The sequence below is a fragment of the Procambarus clarkii genome, chromosome 37 (genome assembly GCF_040958095.1).
Source record: "Procambarus clarkii isolate CNS0578487 chromosome 37, FALCON_Pclarkii_2.0, whole genome shotgun sequence".
NCBI classification, from domain to species: Eukaryota; Metazoa; Arthropoda; class Malacostraca; order Decapoda; family Cambaridae; genus Procambarus; species Procambarus clarkii.
This window is the reverse complement of record NC_091186.1, coordinates 18,159,187-18,186,766: the sequence shown is the minus strand read 5'-3', so window position 1 is coordinate 18,186,766 and position 27,580 is coordinate 18,159,187. Positions and strand designations below refer to the sequence as shown.

The following is a 27,580-nucleotide window of genomic DNA, read 5'->3' as shown; positions in this document are numbered from 1 at the left end:
TGCTTCTCATGTTAATCAAGGAATGCCTAGCCACTTGAACTCATCACTACCGTGGAGGTCTGCCATTTTTGGAGGCTGGCGTCCAATCACTGATGGTCGCAGTAGTTGTGCACTGTTCCTTCCCCCCCCTGTTCTATCCCAGCGCCTTGTCCCTGTATCCCTTCCAAGTACAAGTCATACTAGCTTTGGCCATTCACTTCATATTTACCTCACCCTCCTCGTCAATAGCAAGTAAATTAACCTATTCGCCCACTCTGTAACTGGACAGACCCATCAATACTTAATCCGACTGACGAAGTTATCTTTAACACCATACAATGCTTCAGAACACTGATTAATTATATAACTTTTTAAACACGTCATTAAAATAAACACAAGTTTTTGACATTTCCACTGACATTCAAACACAAAGCTTATCAGTGTCAATATATGCATGGGACATGGGGAGAGCTTTACCCTTCCTGACCTCCCCCCCCCCTCCCCCACAAATGGGATACCATACCCCACCCTTAACGACCCTGTACCCAACACTTTACCTGAAACTGCGTCATATGTTTGTTAAGGCACAACACTGTTGCAGGCCAAACCACCCTTGACAACGTCCACAAGGCCAAGATGACCGAGTCTTGAACATATTAACTCAAAAATTCCTCGTCACCCATTTTTCCCCCAGACTTGGTGAGCATGGCGAGGTGGTCCACGCTCACCTGGCATCCTCTCTCCACCCAAGGCAATACTGAGCCCGCCAAAACATTTATGCATTCTAACATAACCCTTAGAACTACTTTACAGCCAGAAGAATTAGATTTTAAAAGTAAAACTCATTAGAGAGGTCATGCCATCGTGCTGAAACTTTCTTGCTGCAGGTGTTGGCAACTGTCTAACTTACGTCTTGGTCCTTTCCTTTGTTCTTGAATACGCCCATTCTGTTCTTGAACTGGTCATTTTGTTGCTTATCCATCTTAAGGTAGTCTCAAATATTATTTGTGTATGAAAACACGTCCGGTGTCCTGGAAGACAGACACCGCGTGACGTCACAGCTCCGGACTACACCACCGTTCTAAGCCACCAGCTGATTGGTCACTCCTCCCCAACCTCCACCCTCATCCTCGCCGCACAATCTTCCTTATAACCTATTTATGAGTTTTCTATCGTCCTAAATAATAAAGCTGTAATTGTTTAAAGTCGTCAACGGATTTAATGAATTCCATACGAGGTATTTAATCGATATCGTAAAGAAACTCACGCCTCGGCAGATTTGTTTACAAACTGAACAGCCAATCATAGCTAACTTCTTAAACGGTTTTGGTCTCAGTGTAGGTACAATACCTTTCATTTTGACATTTTGCATATGCATATTCACTTTTGATATCTTTATGTATATATGTATTTTAATTTATAAATATAATATAATATAATATAATATAATATAATATAATATAATATAATATAATATATAAATATAATATAATATAATATAATATAATATAATATAATATATATAATATAATATAATATAATATAATACAATAAATATATACTATGTATATATACAGGGAACTTTATTCTATACGATGATATGATTACAAAATGTGTCTTTAACACATACACAACACAACCATTACAAGTAAAATGAAAACCACACCAACGGAATACATAGTTTAGGTTAGGTTAAGATAATTTAGGTTAAGTTAGGTAAGTTTAGTTAGGTTTGGTCGTATTGCTATGTTAGTTTTGACTCAAAATAAACAAAAATCATTTATCAGTCCATATATATCTATCCATCCATCTATCTTTCTATCCATCACTCTATACATCCATCTTTCCATCTATCTATCCAGCCATGTATCCATTCATCATCAAGCTATCCATCTTCTCATCTATCTGTCCATCTGCCATCCATCTATATACTCATCTATCTGTCCATCTGCCATCCATCTACTCACCTATCTATCTATCCACCTAAACATCTATCTATCTATATCCATCCATCTACTCATATATCTATATCTCTATCCATCCATCTACTCATATATCTATCCATCCATCTTTCCATTTATCTATAACCATCTATCTATCCATCCTTTTATCAATCCACATATTCATCTGTATATTTATCCATCCGTCTATATACTGTCTCTGTCCCAATCTATCTCTTCCTGTGTGTCTATCTGTCTGTCTCCGCCTGTGTGTTTCTGTCTCTGGCTCGGTCTCTCTCTCTCTCTCTCTCTCTCTCTCTCTCTCTCTCTCTCTCTCTCTCTCTCTCTCTCTCTCTCTCTCTCTCTCTCTCTCTCTTATAAAAAATACAATTGTCTAATAGGTGAAGGATCGCGGGTGAAGAGCTGAAAGTGTGAAATAGAATTGTTACTCCTTTACTCTGAGAAAGGGGCGTGGTGGTTTGTGAAACCTCTGAAGCTTTGGTAGCACTGTCTGTTGTATGCGAATACAGTATGAGCAAATTTATATATAATTTGGCTGTGTAGCCGGCAACACAAAAATCGTCGTGGGGGTCTCAATATGACCCTGGCACGCTATTCCCTTGTGAATTCTGGTGACCCGGTCGGCCGAGCGGACAGCACGCGAGACTTGTGATCCTGTGGTCCTGGGTTCGATCCCAGGCGCCGGCGAGAAACAATGGGCAGAGTTTCTTTCACCCTATGCCCCTGTTACCTAGCAGTAAAATAGGTACCTGGGTGTTAGTCAGCTGTCACGGGCTGCTTCCTGGGGGTGGAGGCCTGGTCGAGGACCGGGCCGCGGGGACACTAAAAACCCCGAAATCATCTCAAGATAACCTCAAGATAACCCCCCGACCAGCCTATGCTCATCCCGTACCCCAGACCATTATTCTCTCTGCTAATTTGGGTGAGGCTAATCCCCAAGCGTCTTGCTTTCAACTTTGGACAGAGAAACAGACAGACATTTTTTCAAATAGTACATGGACACACACACAGACACACACTTGTATCCCTAACTTGTATACCATGTAAGGTGATGGAGAAGATCGTGAGGAAAAGGCTCATAGAGCATCTGGAGAGAAATAGTTTTTGTGACACACCACCAACATGGGTTCAAAGATGGTAAATCGTGCCTCACAGATTTAATAGAATTCTATGACCAAGCAACAAAAATTAGGCAAGAAAGAGAAGGGTGGACAGACTGCATATTCTTGGATTGTCAGAAAGCCTTTGACGCAGTACCCCCATAAAAGGCTGTTACAAAAGTTGGAGCAACAGGCAGGAGTAAAAGGTAAGGTGCTCCAGTGGATAAGGGAGTGTCTAAGCAACAAGAAACAGCGAGTAACGGTGAGGGGGGAGACATCAGAGTGGCGAGATGTCACCAGCGGAGTCCCACAGGGCTCTGTACTTGGACCCATTCTGTTTCTAATATATGTAAATGATCTTCCAGAGGGTATAGGCTTATTCCTCTCAATGGTTGCTGATGATGCAAAAAGTATGAGAGGAATCAAAACGGATGAAGATAGACAGAGACTACAGGATGACCTGGACAAACTGGAGGAATGGTCTAGAAAATGGCTACTAAAGTTCAACTCAGGAAAGGGTAAAGTAATGAAATTAGGCGAAGGAGCAATAGGCTGAACACAAGGTACCATCTGGGAGGTGAAATCCTGCAAGAGTCAGAGAAAAAGATCTGGGGGTTGTTATCACACCGAACCTGGTCCCCAGAGAATCACATCAAAGGATATCATCAGCGGTATATGCTAGGTTGGCCAACATAAGAACTGCCTTTAGAAACTTGTGTAAGGAATCGTTCAGGACCCTATATACCACCTATGTCAGACCAATCCTGGAATATGCAGCTCCTGCTTGGAGTCCATATCTAGTTAAACACAAGACAAAGTTAGAGAAGATTCAGCGGTATGCCACAAGACTTGTCCTGGAACTGAGAGGTATGAGCTACGAGGAAAGGCTGAAGGAGCTGAACCTCACTTCCTTGGAAACAGAAAAGAAAGGGGAGACATGATAACCACCTACAAAATTCTCAGGGGAATTGACAGGGTGGACAAAGACAAACTCTTCAGCACGGGTGGGACACGAACAAGGGGACACAGGAGGAAACTGTGTACCCAAATGAGCCACAGAAACATTAGAAGAATTGTTTTAGTGTCAGAGTAGTTAGTAAATGGAATGCACTGAATGAATGAATGAAGTGATGTGGTGGAGCTGATTCCATACACAGTTTCAAATGTAGATATGATAGAGCTCAGTAGGCTCAGGAATCTGTACACCAGTGATTGACAGTTGAGAGGCGGGACCAAAGAGACAAAGCTCAACCCCCGCAAGCACAAATAGGTGAGTAAACACACATACACAGTTAGTAGTAGTTAGTAATTTTTAGTTGTAGTTAGTAACAATTGATTGATTGACAGTTGAGAGGCGGGCCGAAAGAACATATCACAACCCCCGCAAGCACAACAAGGTGAATACAACTAGGTGAATACACACACACACGTATATATCTATCCATCTAATCAAACTAGGAATAATAAAGCCAACTTTTAACTTTAAGGTAAATAATGTAGTCATTCAACTTTATAAATCTCCAGTGAGTCCCTACTAGATTATTGCATCCAAGCATGTAGACCCCTTATCTTCAGGAAGACTTACATCAGATTTGGGAAAAGTTCAACACAGGGTAACAAGAATCATTCTAGAAGCAAGTCGACTCTCACATCAGGAACAGTTGAGGGCCACAGGGTTAACTACACACCAATCAAACATAACAGGGCTGATTTCATCGAAAACTTTAAAAATATTTAACAATTTACAGGTTGGTGATCCAGACAACTTCTTCAAAAGGTCAGATTTCCCCTGAGACAGGAAGAAGACAGGAAGTCGGCGGCTTGTCGAACGTCCCCCCATTGCCTTGATGATCTTTTCCAGTTGTACTTTAAAAGTTACCAGAGTTTTGGCATTTACTACTTTGGCGGGTAGGTGGTTTCCACGGGTTAATACCCAGTGGGTAAAAAAGCATCTGTTCTCAGTCCTATACTGATGTAACACAAACAAGGAGCAACGGGCTGCCTGTCCCTGACAAAACAAAACGACTGACTTGTTGCACCATACAAATTCTAAAACATCCTATAAGCTGTTTTAATTCCTCACAGTTAGTTTATATAGTGTTCTGAGGCACTTAGAAAGTGGCACAGTCTTACGGAAAATAAATTTTGTAGGAGGTTAGGAAATTATATGGGCTTATTTGAGAATATAGGGCGAGAGTTGTAGATGGTAGGGAGGGTCGTGTGGAGGGAAAAAGGCCAAAGAATGATGTGTATGGAAGGGAAACTAGAGTTTTGGGGAGGGAGTGGAGGGTGATGATGTTGGAGGAGGGTCAGAGGGAGTGTTTACGGAGGCGGCAGTGGCTAGTACTCCCTTCTGCCGTCCGCTGCTCCTATACCTCGCTGCCTCTCGTGTCGCCATGGCCTCGCGTTTCGCCATTTTGGACATTGATGTCGACCTCGATCAACGAGCGGGGAAGAAGAAGCAGGAGAAGACCAAACTGAAGAGCGAGGAGACCGCCAAGAAGACGGTGAACAAATGTGTCAGCAAGAAGAAGAAGCCTGGGGCGGCCGACGGCCTCAGTGTGAGTTGATCACCTCACCACCACCATGCTTTATCTTGCCTCTCTCCCGCTCTACCTCTCTTCTTTAAAACACCCACTAGTGCACGCTGCAACGCTAGTCTGCCTCTAAATGGTCTGGCTTGCTGCAACAAGGAATTCTGATGAAATAGTTATATCTCCCTAGTACCGGTACTGTACATGGCATGCCATTGATAGTCTGGACAAGTCGCTCCACTCTTATGCTCTTGGGGTGGATGCTCTATAACTATTATAATAACAGTATTAAGTTAAGGATGGTTTGAAGAAAGTTTGTGTAGAGACAAGTGAGTCGTGCAAGATGTTAAGCAAGAGCAGCAGCTGTTTTAGTAATATATGTCAAGCATTAGTCATGATCCCATGATTTCCTTGGTGCTTGGGCAGGCCAAAGGTGCTCTGCTTATCTCCACACCAGTGGTTCCTACATTTTTAAAATTTGCTTGATATATATTCATTGAGAGAATACTTTTTTTTTAGATGTATAACTATACAGCAATTTGCTTACATATTTACAATGCCCCATTTGGGCATTGATATTTGGGATACATAATATATAATGTTCAAAAGATGACCCGAATCCAGTGGTGGATGTTGTGACAATGGATTGTGATGGATTCTAATTATATATATTTAAAAAACAATTATAATAAGGTCAGGAAAGTAGAATACTGTACCAAATAAATGTATTCAGTTGAATGAATGACCTATAAAAGATAACCATGGGACAAGCATGCAAAGCTTAAGATCAAGAGAGAGCAGGTGATGGAGGAGAGGACATAAGTCCTTCATGCAGAACCCTAAATATATATATCTTGGACGACCAGGCTGCAAGTATCTGTATTGACAGCCGGTTGACCAGACTACTAACCAGGAGGCCTGGTCACAGACTGGGCTGTTGGGGGGGGGGGGGGGGCACAGATTCCCAGAATCAACACAAGGTAATTAGGCAGGTTTCTCATGGAAGCACAGTGGGGGAGGAAGCTCATAGGAGCTACTGAGGGTGTAGTCCAGAAATAGTGTGCAAGTATAATAAAATGCCCCTTTCTAATGCCCCTGGGGCAGACCTGCCTGCCACCTTGTGATAGATGGGAGTTGATGGGCGTGCTAGTTTAGTAGTTGTTGTTTCAGTGCAATATATTTATTTTCTTCAATACAGTGCATTTATTGCTTGCTTAATTGCAGCAGGCTGGTGAGTAGTACAACATGATCTTTTTATTACAGACTGACATAATTGCAATCTTATCCATTCTATATTAAAATGGCCATTTTGGTTTGGTTTAGTTGGATGCATGTACAAATTGTACCCATCATCTTGTTCAATTGAAGTGTGGTCAAAGTAAACCCAATTGTTGATGACAATGATTAATGTGTGACTTGTTTCATCAGCTGCAAGCAATGGCATTTGGAACCAACAACAAAGGTAAAACTAAGAAGAAACAAGCTAACAAAACAATTGATGGGGTTGAAAAAGACGTATCCTCTGCTAAGACAAATGGTCAAGTGAACCCAAGATTGGATGAAGACTGGCAGCGTCGAGACGATGAGGTAGTTTCCCTATGAGTGTATAAATGCACTGCTTAGTACAGTATTACCGCACACATTGACAAATGTTGGATACTTTATTATGTGGTAACTTATGAGTGGTAATACTGATTAATGTGGAGGATATGGTGTATAGATGAGTGTCATTTAGATTATATCCGCCTTTGTTACCTTATATTCCTCTCTTAATCTTAAGGCCGAATGCCTCCTTACTGAATGAGTGGGGGATATGGGGGTAATAGTAACCACAGTACAGTATTTAATTTTCAGTTTATCCGTGATGAGAATGAGCGCTGCCTCAGAGAAGCCCTGATGTTGTCTAAACTTGATTTTGAAGAGAAAAAAAAGTTTTATCAGCAAATGAAGAAGGAACAGCAAGAAGAAGGAAAAGGAGGAAAAGTTAAAAAGAAGAAAGATAAACCGTTAACGATGTCCCTAGACCAGTTCAACAATCTCCGCCCAGACCAGGTAGGTTCTCCCATGAACCTATAGCCTTTCTTCATGTAAGTTTACTTATTCATGTGTGTTTTTATTCATCTTCCAGTTAAGAATGTAGATTCGATCACTCCTTAGCCTTTTCATATTTTATGGTACAAGCAACATGCTTGAAGGTTTCTTCTCTTCTAAAAATTTTGTCAGTTGTATAATTTGCCCAGATGTATATATATACACATCTGGGCAAATAAACTATGACAGTGTCAGACCACGGAGGAAGAATTGAAATAGGAATTTCCTTAAGTACTTTCGTATATTAATACATCTTCATTCCTTCTGAAGATGTATGTTTGGTTTGCTCACCACAAAAGGGCATTTTATTACATTCAGTGCTTGATACTTATTTTTATTTTCAGCTTACGGGAAAATCTGAACCAGATGATCCTGTTCCACCTGGCCAGGAGGTAATGCAAGACCGAGAAAAATTCTTTGATGACATTGAGGAGGCAACTAAGAAAACCCTCGAGAGAGAGAGTAGACATGAAAATTATAAAGCCACAGCTGGACAGGTAATTACCATTGTGGTTATTCATTGTTTTTTTATTTCAAAGCTATTGCTTTATGCTCTTTTTTTTTATTGCACAATTACTTTTAAAATGTAGTTTGGTGGTGTGCTACTGTATTATCTATATTATGTAGTCTCATACTTTACATATCTTATGAGTGTCATATATATATTTTATTGGCACATTTACTACAATGCTTTATTTTAAAATAATATTTTGAGATTACTTAACCTTTCAAGTATGGCTATGGAAATAAGTGCATGTCTGCCCTGACGCAGAAAAATTAAGAATATAAAATATATATATTTTTCTTGTATAATTATTAATTTGGATGTAAGCTGTAGGGAAAATTAGAAATAAACTAAATATTTACACTTTTTAATGAATTCATGAGGTGTAGAAGGTTAGCAGGTGGTGGGCTCGGTCAGCATCTGTCAATGCCAGATGTGAGGTGTGCCGAAACACGGCTTGTGACAGATGACATTGACTTTGTTTCTATAATCGATTTTTACTCTTTTTAGTTCATTCACTATGAACTATTCAACTATGTGTTGAATAACTAGATTTGTACATGTTATTTACAAAAACCTGGATTTGAGTACATTACTAACTATAAAGATAATGTGTTAGGCCTAGAATGTGTAATTACACAAGCAAAATTCTGGTATCATTTATAATTGCTACTATTGATGAAGTTATTGTGTGCTGTAAGCAATGCTATTATCATCAAATCACAATTTTGTATTTCCTGCTGGTGTTTGGGTCTGTGTCTGATGACATTGACAGACTGAATATTAGCAAAGGAATATGTTGCAAGACACTTCCTTTGAGCTATGCCAGGAACAGACTTGTGTGCAATATACAAGTTTATACTACATTGTTGACCTATATACAGTACATTACTCATCACTGTTTTGTTAATTATGTGTAAAGAGAGTTTTTCCACACATTGCATCACCTAAAGTGCAACTGCAAAAAAATAAACCCTTTAAGGCAATCATCACAGATTTCACCTTGACTTAGCTTGTCAGCAGTATTACATCGCCATAATCCATGGACTGAGTGGAAACCTGGTTGATGGGGTTCTGGGAGTTCTTCTACTCCCCAAGCCCGGCCCGAGGCCAGGCTTGACTTGTGAGAGTTTGGTCCACTAGGCTGTTGCTTGGAGCGGCCCGCAGGCCCACATACCCACCACAGCCCGGTTGATCCGGCACTCCTTGGCCTGCTCCCTCTGTCACCTGACAATCTCCTGATGTGATCGAAACCCTTTTTACTCCACACTGGCAGAAGCCCCTTTGAACATAGCTGTACTTTAGGGCCTTTATATGTTCTCTTGTCTGACTCTACTAAGCACACACTTATTTCTCCCCATCACAACATTACTCTGAAAAGAAACTTATTTGATGTTCTGAGTAAGCATTTTGCCAAGTATGTGTGTGTGGAGTTTAGAGCAATGATCCTCTGTAAGCCTTGTACCTATCATTCTTCTTATTGGGGTGCTATAAGTACTGTAGGTGATTTTTTAATTGTGTGTTTATTTTCTTATTTAAGTTTGTCACTGGACATTAAAATGTAATCGTTAGAGTAATAGCAAAACTCTTTGCTTAGGTCACCCAAGTAGTGTTGAGCTATTTGGTAAGGAAGGCCATGAAAGATTTTGTTCATTTTATATAATCTGACAGTATAAATGCACAGAATTGGAGGGCATTAAATTAACTGTAGCTATGTTATATTTGCAGTATAATCAAGAAGTTCGTGTATCTCAATATGAAGCCGAACTAGAAAAACGAGACTTTGAAATTCAGGCGTTAAGATTAGAAGTAGATTCGCTGAAGAGTGAACTCTTGTTGGTCAAGACCAGAAATAAGAAACTATGTGAGGTAAGGTTTCATAGAATGTGTTACTACTTTTAAAATTAATTATTCATGTTAAGTTGAAAGAAAGTGTTAAACATGTTCATGCATCTTCCATTATCAGTCTTATTTATGTTTATATATCGATACTTAGGTTTGGAGAAACTGCATCAGCCCTGTCAGTTTCTTTTCTTCAATTTTCATTATTTGTTTACTTCCTGGGCAATATCTCAATTGTCTGTATATATTTACTGTATTTGGAACTCGAGGTTTCTGTCTATAAGATTATAAGCTAAGGTTATTTTTTTGAAGTGGGGTGATGTATTAGGCTAATTTTCATCAGGGGTTCTTCATTCTTGTATAGAATCATGACAGTTAAATTGGAACGTGTTGGCCGTCACAGCCACATTAACTAGACTTTGTCTACTTGTGTAATTCCCAGTGAGCGTCCCCATTGCCTGGGTTTCCTACTTGGTCCTTCAGGCCTGACCAAGTAGGATTGAGGTAGGAATGTGGTTCTTTCCCAGCTTGCCAGGTTCAGGTTCCTAATGAAATGGCAAAAATCCCAGTTAGTTCTATCCCAGGTTCAAACTTGTCTGGGTCTCATGTGGGATTCTTGGTCTGTGTTGCTTTTCCTTCCTCCAGCAGCTTTGCTCTGGCTACAGTACCACTGCCTTCTGGTGTTGGGGTGGCCTCGGGTTACTTAGTGTTTGCTCGAGCAGTTGTGTGGGAGCCGGAACATTGCCCGTATGGTTTCTTGCTAGGCAAGGAGTAGATTAAGGGGCTGTTCTGGTTTCTCTAATTTTAACCCCTTTTGCCCTAATCTGGGAAAAATTGTGGGTGGATAAAGTTATATCCCTATCCAGTCAAAATGTTCCTAGAAGTCTACTGATGTTACCCAATCCAGCCAGTAAGCCGGACAAGCAGAGATTATTCCGGATCAGAAAGTCAGGCATCGGGCCGTACAGTATTAATCCCGTACGACTGTGGCTCCAGGCACGTGGTGTGGTGGTGGGGTGGGTGGGTGGATGGTGTCAGGAGAGAGGGAAGCATTGAGAGGGAGTGCCTGGGGGATAAGGTAAATAGATATTAAATGGATTTTCTGTGATTTATTTGTTTAATATGTGCCGGAAAGATGGGTCTTGATGGATTTGTACTTGCCTAAATGTGCATCAGGATTATTATAAAGATACCTGTATTTCACTACACTACTCTCTTGGTAAGGTAAGTCACAAATTTGAATATATTATAGTGATTGTAGGCCGTCAAATTTTTTCCTGCCGAGGGGGGCGGGGTTGCCTGGGGGGACTGACAGGTTGAACAAAATCCCATATGGAATGAATCAGCCTCGCCCTATACAGTTCGTTTAAGTGAGGACATACTATATGATATTTGATTCCAAGGACGAATGTGGAGATTTTGCTTTAAAGTGCAGATTTAGCTTGAGTTTAAGTATGAGAGTGCTTGTACCTGGTTAAATATACCTCTGTTTATATGTAAGCTTCCCTTACTGGAATTGTCTGGGTGTGAAGGGATAGTAATTCCTTCTTGAAGAAGTCCACCTTTGAGTAGCACTGTTCTAGTGCTTGCTTTGGCTCGGTATAACCCAATGGAACATTTTAAAACATCCCAACTGTTCCAGGGATGAGGATTTGATTGGGATCAGGGATCAGTCCTGATTGGCTTAGGCGATTCTTCCAATCATGGGAAGAACTGGACTTTGGCTATGAAAGAAACCAAGTGTGTTCCTTACATTGTGTTTTATCTGCACTAAAATCCTCATTTTTTCTATTATAAAAAATTTCACTTAGATTTTTTAACCTCATTTCAAACCATGAATTTATTACAAAATGTTTTAAGTTTGTTTTTACATTCGTCGATTTATGCCCCGACATTAACATGTCAAGTTTTCCCCTGATGTGCTTCACTCCAAGGCTGAAATGCTGGTAAAATTTCTTCTGTGCCACCAACCACAGTGAGAGAGAGTATCTAGTTTGTATTAAAGCATGCATTTGTATAAAGATATATGAAGATGTTCAGTTAAGTTCATTCTAGAGAATAAGGGGTTCTTTACTTCAGTTCATTCATTCATTTATTCAAATTTCAATGTGTGATTTATAGAATGAGTAATATTTCAGGTATTTTGCTCTGCTGAAATGAAAAGCAAGGCAGAGTTAGTAGTAGAACTGGACAAAATGACCAAAGTACGGGAGGAACTCACGCAAGAAGTGTCGAACCTTTCTGCCCAGGTAGAACAAGAAAGGTCAAAAGTCAACCAACTTACGCTTGATCTAAAAAAGTCACATGTAAGTTACTTGTTTGCATTATGTTTTATTTGTATTTATTTTCTGAAAGATTACCTGTTCTTTTATTTTGTGTATATGTGAACCCAAAGGGTTCAGGAATATCAATAGATACTGAAAATATATCATCAGTGAACTCCTGCTCAAGTCAACAAATACAGTCAACCCAACCATCTCTTTCCTGTAAAATCTCTGTGGCTCTATCATAGAAACTAAACAGATTTGTTACACAGGATTTTCCTGATCGAAAAACATACTATCTGTTATTATATCATTTCTCTCCAGGTGTTTCACCATTTAGCTTTAATTATTTTTTCTAATGTTTTGATTACTATGCTTGTTAATGATACAAGGGTCTTCCCCTTGCTACTATTTTTTGTAGACTGGATCTATGTTAACTTTTTTCCGTATATTTGCCATGACCCCTGTTCACAAAGATGCCTGAAAAATCAGTTGGTAGAATGCTGAGCTCAGGTGCACATTCTCTCAGAACCCAAAGTGAAATTTCACCTGGGCCAATTGCTTAGTTCCTTGAACATTTTTCCACTTTGGCCAGACAGAGATGGACATATCTGTGCAGTCCGTTATTCTCAAAAATTCGTATTGTGTTTGGTTCTTTGAAAATTTCATTATGCACAAACACACTTTGGAATTGTTTGTTTAGCATTTCACAAATTTCCTGTTTATTCTATATGAATCTGTTCCCCCATTTTCTATCTCTGAATTTTATCCTTTACCTGCAATTTGCTTTTAATGGATTTAGAGATTAGGCCTGGTTTTTGTTTTACATTTGTCCACTAACCCTTTCTCAAGATTTCTTGCTGCCCCTCTTCTCACTGCTGTGTAGTTGTTTCTTACTTCTTTGTACTGCTGGTATGCTTGAGGGTTTGGCCTCTTCCTATAATGATTCCATTTATTTTTTCTCTGACCCTCTCACAATTTCTGTTGAACCAATCCTGCTTTCGAGCTCTGCATCTGTTTTGGTATAAAAATTGTTGTACCTTCATTATATATTTCACAAAACTTGGCATACATCTCATTTATATACGTCCTTGCCTAACAACAAAGTCTTTCCAATCAAATTTGAAGAACCTTTTTTAAGTTCTCCATGGTTATCTTATCTTGAGATGATTTCGGGGCTTTTTAGTGTCCCCGCGGCCCGGGCCTCCACCCCCAGGAAGCAGCCCGTGACAGCTGACTAACACCCAGGTACCTATTTTACTGCTGGGTAACAGGGGCATTGGGTGAAAGAAACTGCCCATTGTTTCTGGCCGGCGCCTGGGATCGAATCCAGGACCACAAGTCCAGCGTACTGTCCGCTTGGCCGACCAGCTCCCTACTGGTGTTCTCTCCTGAAGTAAAGTTTTCCACTGCTTCATTTTCCTCATTCTTTTCAAGATTATATTGAGATTATATTGCATTACATAATTTATTTTCAAAAGGACATAGTTGCTCTAACCCAAGGGAAGCAGGTACTGTCAAATATATCTTCTTCTTTCCTGGTGAATATCAAATCCAGCATTGAAGGAACATCTCCTTCACTCATTCTTGTAGCCTGCTTAAAGCGTTGATACGTTAGTGTCTCAAGTTTGAGATTTATGAATCTGCTAGTCCAAAAATCCTCCATCCTTGCTTCATAAGCCTCCCAATGTATTGATTTCAAGATGAAGTCACCAAGTACCAACAATTGTGATGCATATTTATCTGCTCTTACTGTAATATCTCTCAGGATCATTACGAGGCTCTTTCGTTTATCATCCCTCTCTGCAACAAGAGCATTATGAAGATGGGCAGAAAAAAAGAGGACCGAGATGAATATTAGCAACATAATATTATCACTAGACCATATAGATGGCAAAATGAAAGAGACTAGTATAATACTAGCCAACCTTTAAACATACAAAAAAGTTGTGCATTACTTGTGTATAATTGAAATTAAAATATGCAGCAGTGGGGCATATTTTAGGTGCATATGCACCCTAACTCCTTTAATATACATATATATTACTAAGGTATGTTGCTAAGTTACAAAAGGCTCAAAAGCATGCAACAAAATAGATCTCATACCTTCACTGTTGACTTAAGATGAGACCTCTGATTTCCTGCTACATCATCACACTCGACACCACACACCTATCCTGCTATTTTCTTACAGATTTACAGTAGTAAACATTGGCAAGCTTCAGTGGAAATTTGTATGTTAGTCTGAACATCATCATCTAATTTAAACATGATTCAGATGGATTGAATCTTTTTTTTTCCCCTTTGTGGACTAGACACTGAAATATTGCATTTGTATTTCAGGGTAAAAAGAAGCATAATGCAGAAGCGGCTAACAAGGACTAAAGCCAAGATCTTGGGGATATTAGTTGGGGAAAATGACATTCAACACTCTTCCAAAATGTTTATGGAGTTCTCTCTGCAGTATAATGTCAGCATGATAAAAAGACTATAAGAAATTTGAGCAGCCATAGTGGAGGTATAGTTGAGAAGTACAAATAATATTAGAACATTTCATTAGTTTATTATAGATTGAATGAGTAAATTTATATTTTATGAAGGCTAATCTTAAATACTAATGTTCTTCAAAATACTGTGTTAAGTATGCAGAAATAAGAGATGAATATAATCATCAGATTAGTGTATGTAAAAATAAGTTGTTTTGCATATATGATTGGCTGATTTTTATTAATTGTTAAATATCTTTGTAAAATGGCATTATGAACGCGTTTAAAACTGTTATTTTTCCTTTACATTTCTATACAATAAAGAGTATTTTATGTTGGGTAAGGTTTAGTTTTCTAAAATATTCTCACAAAGTTGTTGTGGAACTGTAAAACTAAAATTTTCCATGGGCTATATATATATCAAGAAGTTAAAATTTTGCTTCAAATCCTGTCCCGTAATACAGCATTAATTTTTTCCGGATAATTTACTCTTTTTGTAATGGTATGCACAATCATTACAACCATAGGCTGTGAATAGGAAGAAAAATAATGTGCCATTTGCTTGTATTTGTAAACATGATTGATAGTTATGGGAAACATTTTCACCTTACCCACTGCCCTACCCTTTACCTCCCCAGAAGGGGAAATTGATGGTACTGTGATACTTGTGTGCAAGTTGTTCACTTGGTTTAAATCTTGTAGATATATATAGTTCATAGATACATTTAATTTCACTTAATCTATACTGCCATCTAAGGGTTAAAAGCCCTTTACTGGTTTAGTAACCTTTGCCTGTTAAATAAGAAATTTAGTCCAGTATTGATACACAGGTATCATTGGGGGTGGGAGTCTGCACGGTTCCAGTGCTCATCGTGGTAACTTCACACAAATTTTGTGTATTAACAGTTAAGTGAACTGCTTCCAATCATTTGTACTGAGAGTAATCACGGAATTAATACAAAATTCATTCAGCTAAATACCTACTGTGGCAAGTCATGTTAATACTATCAGTAATTTGAAATACCGCAAATTATTTTAAATTTGTTTACAAAAAATGTATTAAAAGTACATACAAAACTCTAGACAATGTATAAATTATGTTTCAACTTTTTAAACACGTGAATACATATAATATGTCTCCGAGATGATGTACTCGTTCTGCCACTGGAGGCTGACGAGAGACCCCTAGAAGGAGCAGGGCATCAAGGACATGCAGAGATAAATATTTATTGTGTTCAGTTATATCTTTGTTCTAAAGATATAGGTACACGTCAGATATGCTGATAAAATATCACAGTAAGAAAATCCAAGTGGTAAACTATGAGTGTATACATTATCTGTATATTTTAATTTTATATATTACAGAATTGTAAGGAAAATACCTAATTCTTGAATTTCTTATAGCACTGAAGTATTATTTCATATTAAAGTATTATTTCTTAATACACTACCTTTTATTATCATAATTTTTGTATGTGCTCTTTCTTTGGTATATGATTATCTTCCTATTTTTACATACCCTTGTTCTTTGATCATTATTGCACTTTATACATGACCTTAGGACAATTTGTACATGAACAGTAATGAGTGAACTGAAGGAAAATATTTTACATGCATGAGATGTAGACTTGTTTTCTGCTCCTGGATTTGGTAACGTCCTTCACGAGGTTATCTCGGTACCATAAAATGTATCGTTATATAGTAAACATATGTTTAGCTTATTAGTCAGACTGATAGTGACCTCTTCGATGGCTAAACAGAAAAAGGAGGGGTCTAAAAGATCACACTGTTGATACCTTCACGTGAGTATAATTCGTATTTCCCAAATGATACAGCTGGTCATCACTTCGTCGCAGGGAATCAGACATGCCCGCAAGAATATATTACTGTAGGCAAACTTATTTTTTATGCTTTGCTTACCTTTCTGTCATCTGTTTTGATTTGTCCACTTTCCTGGTGGTCTTTTTCTTGTTTAGGGTCATCTATGATTCCCTGCAACTCTAAAGAGACTGGCCAGGTTGCCTCTGGTTCCCAGTAGGGTTATATAACTCGAGGGCATGGCATGGACTGAATTGGCTGGAGCTTGCCAGGCACCAAGGACACACCAGAAAGAGGCATTTAATTACATTTACCCATTTTTTCTCTCCTTTTCATGACTTTTCCATACAAATGTATTATTTTATTATAAATAATTTTTTGTAGGTGCGCAGATGGCAACAAATTTTATGATAGTCACTCTAAATGTGGGTTAATTTTCTAGATATTCTTCCTTTTCACCACACTGATAAGATAAAACTATTCTAAAAATCTGCCACAAAAGGGCTACATGATCAAGTAACAAATAGGAGAGTTTCTTGTACTGCAATATGAAAGTGCAAAAAAGTTTGTCAATACACAAAGGCATTCTCCTATTAAATGGCCACCTCAATATTTGGAGAAATAAATACCCTGTACTGTACTGTGAAAGCCAAATAGCATCCATATCAGGAATATCCAACAGTATTCAGAATAAGATTATATATGAAGGAAAATTATCTAGACTAACTCATTGAAAACAATTTTATTTTAGTATTATACTCTCATGAAACATAAAAATATTACAATAACCCGTAAGTGTTGTATAGTGAGAATTCCCTTAACAGACTAAGCTTTCGAGGAATGTTGTAGGAGGTGGACCTTCGACCTTTCGAAACAGAATTCTGGTACAAGAGCAGTAAATTAAAAAAATGTTCCATGAAAGTGGGGTCGAGTTAAAAAAAAAAAACAGCACATATTGACAATGTCAGCCTTTCAATTTTTAAATTAAACAAATTATTTATGAATTAAGTATCAGAGTAATTAAAATTGTTCTTTCATTTAAACCCAAAAAACTAATAATTGTAACCAGAATTAAGTGTGAAATGTACCAAAAATCGTACTTGCCAAAACACTTGCAAAGGTATAGCACCAATTGATCCATTCACCCAGAATTGCTCTGCATATTGGCTATTATATTCTACATTCTACACTTTATAATCTGTTCTATTCTATCTGTATCTTATTAAAATATTCCCATGTTCAAATCCCATAACAATTATTATTAAATTAATATATTATTAATTTAATAACAATTTAATAACCTTGCTTTTGGAGTACAGGGTAAAAAACCGAAACTAATATTACTATCTCATACCTATAAGTATTCAACAAAGTCAGCCATCAAGACTTCATCTAACTCCAGCACTAAACACACAGTATTATTCAGGAAAATACTATTATTAGATGGATAAGCACTTCATCACCACCCCATGGGAAATTGGGTAATGAAAAGTGAATATGTATGTGTGTGTGTGTGTGTGTGTGTGTGTGTATATAAAAGAATTTTATACATTATCCTTGACTTTCTACATTTTCAGGACCCCTAAATCAGAATACTTACTCACACCCAAGACAGCAGGGAAGTTATAATAAACGTCACGAACATCACACAAAAAACAAGTATATCTATTTCTTATAACCAGTTCAGTCTACATAATTAATCAGTGCAAATAAAAGAGCCAGCTACAACACAGAAAAATCTCTCATTTATACAATAATGCTTTTAGATAAATGTTTATGAACACCATGCGTCTACTGATCCCATGAGAATGTCCCATTATATCTACTTACAAATGGGTAAAAAATGTCATTTACAGTATATATATTTTCAGGCCAAATGTAAAATTATACATAAATATTACAAACATTAAAAATCAAGCGACTATTCAATATAATATTTTATATGAAGGGAGTACAGTACCACCTCTGGCTGGAAGGGAAACCCTTAGCCTCGGAGGAAGCAACATATAATGCATTAGAGGGATATTATGTATATTTAATCTTTTATATTACTGTATATAGATTTGTATAGTATTTCCTTTTCATATTGTTTTATTGAATGATTTATCCAATGTCATTATATCTCAAGGTACAATATAAGTAAAACATTCATTTACAAATGGCTATATCTGATCACTGTAATTTTCCTGTGTAACTTTACTGGATTTTCCAACAGAAAAAATCCACCGCTGAATGTAATGAAATGCTTTTTTTCTTCCAGAGCCCTGGTGACACTAATCATCTAATTGCGCTTGCAGAAAGGTTGAGCTTTGGCTCTTTGGTCCCGTCTCTCAACTGTCAATCAACTGGTGTACAGTTGTGAAGCAATCTCGCTGAGATTGCTCCCTCCTAATGAGATGTATCAGTTACAAGAGAGCTGTCTGGCCTACTGAAGACCATAGTCTGCCCCTGTCCCCTTCCCCCCCTCTCACAGAGGTCCGGGGGGGGGGGGTTAACGACAATCTGCCACCCCACTAGGAAAGCATCCAGAAAGTCAGCAAAGTTTTACAGATGACTGCAAGGTTCACAGAGCACAACACATTGAAACAACCAAATAACTCAAACAAAAGATTCGAGTCGCTCAAGACTAGCTTGAACCCATTAGTACCGACAGCTGCCACCAGGGAGCCTGGACCCCAGCCCATAGCTGACTCCCCTTTCTAGAGGAGTACATTTTGAGGGCTTTAAGGTAATTCAAATAGATTTGGTGCTTGGCCTACCAGAGACCAGAGGCAGACCCTGGCCCCCACACTGCAAAAATATCCAGAAAGTGGGTGAACAATACAAACCACTGCTGGGCTCAAAAAGAGATGGAAGCCTCAAAAACTGCCAAACGAACTCTCCCAACAATGTAAACATACGATAAAATCTCTCAAAACAAGTGCAAGCTTGTTAGCACCCCACCCTTCCCAACTTACCAGTTGGGGGAGTAGAGCACCCAGTGTCCTCTGGTCTACTACACCAGCTCTGGAGCAGTTGTACAAATAAAATTCCTCAACCAATGACCTGGAAGGGAGGGAATAAAATTTGGGAGCCATCGGGGCTTGCTCAAAAAGGTGTTTCATTACATTCAACTCTTTCTTTTTTTTTTTGGATGAGCGACTCGAAGACCCAAACCTGGCAAGCATCCGGATCCCTGGGCAGCAGATACACGGATTAACTAGCTGCCCACTCCAGCCAGGGATTGAGGTAGGTCAGAAAAAAAAATCCCTCAACAAACAAAGAAGAGTCATTGTGACCTTCGCCTTGTGGCACAGACGACAAACTCACACAAGGTGAGAGTGGGTTTGGAGGGGATATCCAATGGCCACACCAAAACCTGCAGTGGATGCCCAAGGCCTAAAGGACAAGCCAAGCAGTTCAACCAGGCACTGGGGTCACTTGCTGGATATTATAAAGTAAGCCGATACAGCCTGGTCAGTGCGGCCGTAATGTTCGACCTCGGAATACTGTGTGAACAAGTGCACAAACCACCAGCGCAGCCCAACCAGGGGCCTAAACAGAGGGGTGAAATGACCCTTGGTTTACCCAAGGAAAGACCAACCTCTAATAGCGTGATCTTCCTAACACAAGAAAAGGCAACTCTGTCAGTGCAGAGAAGGCGCTTGGGAGCACTCGGGTAATGTAACCCTGAGCACATACAGCTCCAAGTGCCCCTATGAGCCGGGTCCAAACAATACAAAACAGACAGAAAACACTTGTGAAGCAGAACTAAAACCAAGCAAATGGCTCATGCAAGATAGAGTCCAAGAATGGCTAGCATTTAGTTTAGAAGCAGCAGAACCTGCACTGCTCACTGATTACCATGGAGCCCTAAAGTGGATGTTCACACACATACCCTCATCAGCGATAGAACTGGTGTAGTAGACTAGAGGGCACAGGAGCTCCAGGACCCCAGCAACTTGTGGGGAGGGGAGGTAGTGCCAATACACTCTTGCTTGGTATGAGGGATTTGATCATTTGTTTACATTGTTGGGTGGTTTGCTTAGCAGTTTTTGAGGCTTGTTTTTTTTTAACCCAGCAATGGATTAAATTGGTCCACTTCTGGATGCTTTTTTCTGTGAGGTGTTGAAGTGTCACATGCTTTCTGTGCCTCTGTGAGGGGGACCAGGTTCTACGGCTGATGTGATCTAGTAGTTAAAGCCATCCCAGAAAGCCACTTCAGGCAGCCCCAAGGGTCTCACCGCAGGAAATACTGTACAAACAATAATATGAATACTCCTATAACCCAAGAATACTTCCTCCCTCCTCTGTGCTATACAGTAATTGTAAAATATGAGCATATAAAGAGAGAAAATATGATTGGTGGGTAAGTTGTTGGATATGTAGACACTTGGGGTAGAATTGTGAGTGGAAATAAGTGTATAGTGGGTAGAGGAGTGTGTGATTGGTGGTAGTGTGATGGTTGGATTACCTGCAGCGTAGGTAGGGTTAGGCTAAGTTATGTCTGAGTTGGGTAAGGTGTGCATTTTTTGTATAAAATTAGGGCCTGTTGGTATTCACCTAGTTGTGCCTGCGGGGGTTGAGCTCTGGCTCTTTTGACCCGCCTCTCAACTGTTGAACTCTCAACAATCAACGTATTTTATTTATTTTTTCCCTCACACACAGGAAGCAAAATCTCCCCCCTCCCCAGGTAGCAGCCCGTAACAGTTGTTGAACTCCCAGGTACCTATTTCCTGTTCCTGCTAGGTGAACAGGTGCATCAAGGTGAAAGAAGCTCTGCCCATTTGTTTCGGTCATCGCCAGGGATCAATCCCCAAGATTACGAGTCTTGAGTTCTGTCAACTCGGCCCCTTCTACACAGGCCCCTTCAGGGCCTGTGGCTTGGTGGTTTAACAACCCTGTTACCGAACCAGTATTTACACAAGCCTTTCCTAAATCTAAACTTATCCAATTTATACCCATTGTTTCGTGTTCTCTCTTGTGTTGATACTTATGGTAGAGACATATGGTAGATGTGGGGAGTGTAGGTGGGCACATGGTTCGTGGTGGTTGGGTGTGAGTGTAAGTAGAAAGTGTGGGCATAGTGTGTTCAAAGGTATCGGTAAGGAAAATTTAGATGAAGCGAGTCTTAACCTTTCGTTAATACCCCCAGCACTAAAGCACTAAACAAAATAAAATTTAGATGCTCATATTTCACAGTGGCAATACTAATATTCCTCATTTTTCTAGTACCTTCAAGGAAGCAATGAATAGAGTAAGGACTAAAGTTCAAGTAATCGTAATCTTTCTTGTGTTACAGGAAGAATCATTTTCCTTCTCTTAAAGAGTCTACAGTCATCCAAGAAAAAATTGCATTGGATTGAAAGGCATTCAAATCTGTTTTCATTACCTTAATAAATTGCTGTAAAAAACTTGGTATGTTTTACTGTAACAATATATCATACACAATACAAAATATAAAATGACTGTTTCAGACTTTACAAATATTAAAAACCAGCAGTGAAAGTAATCAAAATAGTTGCCATTGAACTTCAATTCTCAGACTGAAAGAAATCTTATTTGTTATAGCGCTACAGTAAAGTGTTTACTTTTAATAACAGGTTTTTAAGATTTGTATTTTATGGTATAAATGTCAAGAGAATATGATAAAAGTATTCTTGCAATACTCAACAGAATATACTCAATACAACAATGTAATGTATTGATAAAACAATGCAGTACCCTTAGAACAAAATAAACTAATTACAAAAATACAAGTACCTAGTGTACTAGCTACCTACAACAGATAAATAATTAAAACCATGAGGGTTTTAATTAAAACTGGCTGCCTCAACTAAGTAATTAGATTAACATAATATGCCCTAAGTCAAATTTGGAGCAAATTGAATGTTATCTGGCTTGGGCTTCAATGTTATTGTGATACTAACAAATTCCTTATACAAATTATAGCATTTGTTTCCATGCTTGGCACCATATGGCCAGACTCCAGAGCTTCAATTCAATATTGTGCTGTACATCAAATAGTTTAACCCCTGCACTGTGCAAAGCGCCTTTAGGCACTCTGAGAGTAGTGCTATTTTTTTTAATTAGGCTATATTTTAATGTTTTTTTTAATGTTTTCATTACTCTTTGTGTTTATAAATGAAAATAGTTGAGTTTGAAAACATTGACATTAAATTTACCTGAATATTTATAAAAACAACAAGAATATGTCCTTGACAATTGCCCCAAGAAGATTTTGATGAAATCAGGTGTGCAGTGCAGGGGTTAATCATAAGAGTTTGAAGAGCTGCCAAAAATGGGCTACATAAATCCTATATAAGAAAAAGCCGATTAAGGAGCCTTAGACCTGAACAAATCCACAAGGGCCGTGACGAGGATTCAAACCTACGTCCGAGAGCATCCCAGATGCTGAGCTACGACATGGTATAAGAATTGCAACCAGAAATTCTACTTAATTTACTTGGATCCTACAGCCTCTCCGAGACACAAACCAGGATTTTACACAATTCCTCCATGCACTTGAGCTATGCCAACCAACTGCCAGTCGATTAAGGGAGTATCTGGGATGCTCTCGGATGTAGGTTTGAATCCTCGTCACGGCCCTTGTGGATTTGTTCATTTGATGCATCATGCAATTGTGATTTCTGTGTGTAGCCTTAGATCTAATTCTAAGCAAGAGGGTAGGAGTAATGCAGATATATTGACCAATTACAAATAATTTCACACAAATTCAAAACAATTATTTCTCAAAAGAGCCACCAGGGAACTATAAAGTAAAAAAAAAAAAAGAGAATATCAAAATACAGTACAGTAACAAATACTGTACAGTCCTACAGTTTACAGTATGAGACTATAAAATACACTGGAAATGTACATGAACTGTAAATACAAAGAATTTTTATGGATAACCATTTTGTTATGTGCTTGCAGAAGGCACAACACAGGAACAATACTGATCTATATAACACAGTTGAACCTGTTGGAATTATACTTTTATGATAGTAAAAGTATTGTTTGTGTTTGTAAGAAGACTAAACTTCACTTTCTTCAATTATATTTGAATATATTTGTACAGTACATCTCTATTAATGCTATATTCTACCAGACACACATTATTTTAACAATGTTAAGTCTAACATCAATGGTATTGGTCCAACTTTTTCACTAACAGAGTATCCGTTAGCATCTTTATCCTATAAAATCTTTACAATTTATAAATCTTTGAAACTAAGAAACTAAAATATGCCAAAGTAAATGCATACACGTGTTTCAATTTTATTCTATATTTACGATATCCCAGTAATGAAGCTAATTATAAATGAAGCCTTGCTTTATCATAATACATTTTCCATTTATTTGACCAAACTTCCAAAACAAAATCTAAATTTATATCTTCCACTGGAGAACCTTCCAGTAAGATTAGAAAGGGGTGATGAACAGTACACGCATTATCATCATTGTTACTGGACAACACCTCCAAGACTGCAAGGTTAAACATATATTGATCAGTGTCAGCATGGAGAAAGGGCAACACTTTAACCTTTTGGTATATGTGAAACAAGCCTGGGAAGTCTTTACATAATTCTGGCTCTTTAGCAAAACATTCTAATAGCTCATATATACAGCAGTTTTTGTTTTTAGAGAGTTGCTTGCACATTCTTTGAAGGCTGTGCAAACACTGTGTACTTGCTCCTTCGTAATTGCACTTTAAATATGTTAGGATCTTCCCCACATCATTAACTGTCAATTGCCTAAGCTTCCTGGTGATGACTTCTACAAGTTCTTGTTCTGGAGTGTGTAAAGACGTTATTACATGAGAAAGATACATGTCAAATAATGACAAAACGATATACTCATCAGAGTCAAGTTTTTCAACCGATCTCAGTTTGGCACATACAGTAGATCTGAGTTTCTTACTTGATGTGTATAGTTCCATGTATGAACAATCTTCTTTGGTGAGCAGTTCATGTATTTTTGGTAGTAGTGACACACACTCGCGCACTGAATACATATTTTTCCCTTCGAATTTACTAAAACTAAGAGCATCCAGATTTCCAGTTTGATTAAAAAGATCAGTGCATGTTTTTTTCAGTTCATTATGATAACAAAAATAAAATTCAATGATTCTCTCATTCACTAGACAGCCATGGCTAAATGGATTCTCAACTTTGATAAATTCAGTCACTTCTGGAAATTTATTTAGCATATAAGTTGAAGACTTGCAAAGTCTGGTTAGAGTTTCAAGATGAGGAAAGACTTCCTTCAACAAATCAACCTTTTCAAGCCACTTCATAAACAGACTGAATGGTGGATAACGAATTGGCAATTCTGATTTTTTAACATTGGACGGAGTCACTATTTTGCCAGGAAAGTTACTAAATGAAATCATCTTTGTTAGGTCAACTTTCCTACTCTGTAGATAATCTGTAAATGCCATTGTTTTACCTGGACAATAAATTTCAGAACAGAAGAAGTGTTCTTCTGGCTCTCCCTTTAAATTCAGCCAACGTAGAATAGCAAAGTTCTTATCCTCAGCAGCAGTTACACTAAAGAATGGGCTCTTAGCCAGAGATTCTAAAAGACTAATTTCTACATTCTCAGCGATTCGCTTAATCATGAATGATGTAAAATATTTCATGTGGAGTGATGTTTGAGGGCCTGGAAAGGTTCCTCCATTATGTTTAATTACAGAGCTTACAAGATCATCAAGTCCATTATAAAAGCTCTCCTTTAATATAGGATATAGAATTTTAAATAAAGTAACTACAATGGTTCTTCTGGATTCAACCATTTTGTGAAAAGGAGCTTCTTGATGGAAGCGCAAATGTCCAGCAACAAAGTGTACATCAGAGGGAGCTTTCAGAGCAAACACTATATGAGAACAAGAATGTGCAGCACCCCATTCACATATTTTGCACAGAAAACTATGATCTGTTTCTCTGAACAGCATCCATGGGAACACCTTGAGCCAAGCATTAATACAGCTTGAAACTTGAGGAAAGCTTGAAACAGGATTATTTTGTGATGCTGAAGTTGAAATTGAACAAGCTGAAGAACGTGACGGGACAATTTCCAATTCTGAATTAGAACTTATTTTTTGGTTTACAGAACTTACGTTTTGTAATGTATGATTAAATATTACATCACTGATTTTATCTGCAGTTTTATTAGACTTTATTTGAAAGCTGCCTCTTTCATTAGAAAGAGGTAGAGTGGTCATATTTTCTGAAAGAATGTCAGGTGAATTATTTTGGGAATTCTGACCATATTGACTCTTATCAGGAATACATAACTGATTTCCACAGCTGGTATCCATACTCTCGCAAACTTTTAATATTTGTAATTCCATACCATCTCCATGCATAATATTCACAGTTGCTGGAGAGTCATCTTTAATATTCTGACACTTTTCAGTTTGATTAATAGATACTTCAGCATTTCCTGTCTGGTTACCATATATATTTTCTTTTTGGTTTGATGAAGAAGCTAGAGAAGTAACTTCAGTTATTATTGGAAGTCCTATTATTCCACTCTGTGAATTAACTAAGTTACAATCTTGAGTTCCATTCACAGCACCAGAGACTGAAGTTTCTGACCAAACATCCTTAATTACAGGTAAGTTATTGTCGAAGGTTTGATCAGTTATGCCCAAGTTGGGTAAACATTCATTCCTTGCAGTTTCATTTCTCATACTGACAACCTCAGTATCACTTATCTTTGCTGGAAGACAATTAAAATAATTAAAATTCATCTGATTATTATTTGATAAATCAACAGACTGGGACTGCAACGATAGTCCTACTGAGATGTCTTCTTGGATAAAATTATTTCTAATTATTTTATCGAAAGTCTTCCCAAGACTTGATCCTAAAACATTTTCTGATGAACAAAATCTCTTGGTTGCAGGTAACAAACTTGTGCTATTTTTGTTTACTTTATCATCATCATTTCCTTTTCTTTTAGTACCTATATTTTTCATAATTGTTATCAAATTCTTTGGTACCACTGATGCACCTCGATTTCCTTCAGTGTCAGATATTCTCAATGCCTCCTGAACCTCCTGAATATGTCTTCCAGACATTATTTAAACAGTTTTTGAGATATTCACAGAATATTTCTGCAATGCTTCCAGCTTAAGTTGCACAATTGGTGAAGTTTGATGACAGTATGCTTGCATATGCTGGTTCGCGTCTTGTGAACGGCTAGCGACACCAGTTATCTTGTCATTTCCTATATTACTCTCAACACTCGTGACTGGTGATGAATGTGACCACACAATACAGTAAGGCTTTGTTTCACACAGTTTGTGAATTATACAATACTGCTATTTATCACAGTGAAGTTTACCTGTGACTGACAGCCATAAGACAAAATTTTGTGGTGTTTTGGAATATTATGACTCAAATTCAAAACTGTTCATGATCATCATAACTCCTGTTCATACTGTTCACGGTTTCCTCATTCTAATGAGTGTTTCTGTTTTAAACAGGTACCAGGCCTATTGGCTAGTGTGTGAGATTTAACCCAAAGGCCAAGATAATGGACTCGTCCTACTTGCTTGATTCCTTTATAATTTGGCTTGCCCAAGAAGTCTTATCTTACTGTGCCAGACAGCATTACAGCACTTCTAGAAGTTCTGAAAAGTATAAATATTCAATAAGCTTCTAATAAAAAAATTCTCGAATTGTATATTTCTACATGTTAAGAAAACCAGTGTTGGGTGTAATAAATGTCTCTTTGGTGGGGTCTGAGGTGGCACCCTGTTGCTAGCCACTTTGGTTAGCTCCTCACCTATCCAGGCCCCTTGCTAGTCAATAAGAGTTTATTGGAGACAGACCAGAGTTCAAAACCTGCTCCCCCCCCCCACCACCACCAACTCACTCACAGAGACACAGAGAGCAGGGAATCTGTGATCACCGTCATCATGACAGCAACCCCCAGATTGGTATGGCAAGACAAAGCAGACAACAGCATGGCAGATCAATAAATCAGCATATAATTCACCCTATTTCCAT

At 38.3% G+C, this 27,580-nt stretch overlaps 2 protein-coding genes across 2 annotated transcripts; one reads left to right on the top strand and one right to left on the bottom strand.

The window, feature by feature from the left end:
- The first annotated feature begins 5,342 nt into the window (after positions 1-5,342).
- LOC138372048 (G kinase-anchoring protein 1-like) lies at positions 5,343-16,205 on the top strand. Its single transcript, XM_069337187.1, has 7 exons — positions 5,343-5,601; positions 7,003-7,161; positions 7,429-7,626; positions 8,010-8,162; positions 9,899-10,039; positions 12,151-12,318; positions 14,620-16,205. The coding sequence occupies exons 1-7, from the start codon at positions 5,437-5,439 to the stop codon at positions 14,659-14,661; spliced, it is 1,026 nt and encodes a 341-aa protein (XP_069193288.1). The 5' UTR covers positions 5,343-5,436; the 3' UTR covers positions 14,662-16,205.
- Positions 16,206-17,307: 1,102 nt separating this feature from the next.
- On the bottom strand, positions 17,308-27,181 carry LOC123765715 (uncharacterized). Its single transcript, XM_045754409.2, has one exon. It carries the CDS (start codon positions 26,644-26,646, stop codon positions 23,878-23,880), a length of 2,769 nt encoding a protein of 922 aa, XP_045610365.1. The 5' UTR covers positions 26,647-27,181; the 3' UTR covers positions 17,308-23,877.
- Positions 27,182-27,580: the final 399 nt, after the last annotated feature.

Bases quoted from the DNA above. Each gene is read 5' to 3' on its own strand.
- LOC138372048 (XM_069337187.1), top strand. From the start codon at position 5,437: ATGGCCTCGCGTTTCGCCATTTTGGACATTGATGTCGACCTCGATCAA. The intron at 7,627-8,009 runs GTAGGTTCTCCC...TTTTATTTTCAG, and splicing joins ACAATCTCCGCCCAGACCAG to CTTACGGGAAAATCTGAACC. The intron at 10,040-12,150 runs GTAAGGTTTCAT...GTAATATTTCAG, and splicing joins GAAATAAGAAACTATGTGAG to GTATTTTGCTCTGCTGAAAT.
- LOC123765715 (XM_045754409.2), bottom strand. From the start codon at position 26,646: ATGTCTGGAAGACATATTCAGGAGGTTCAGGAGGCATTGAGAATATCT.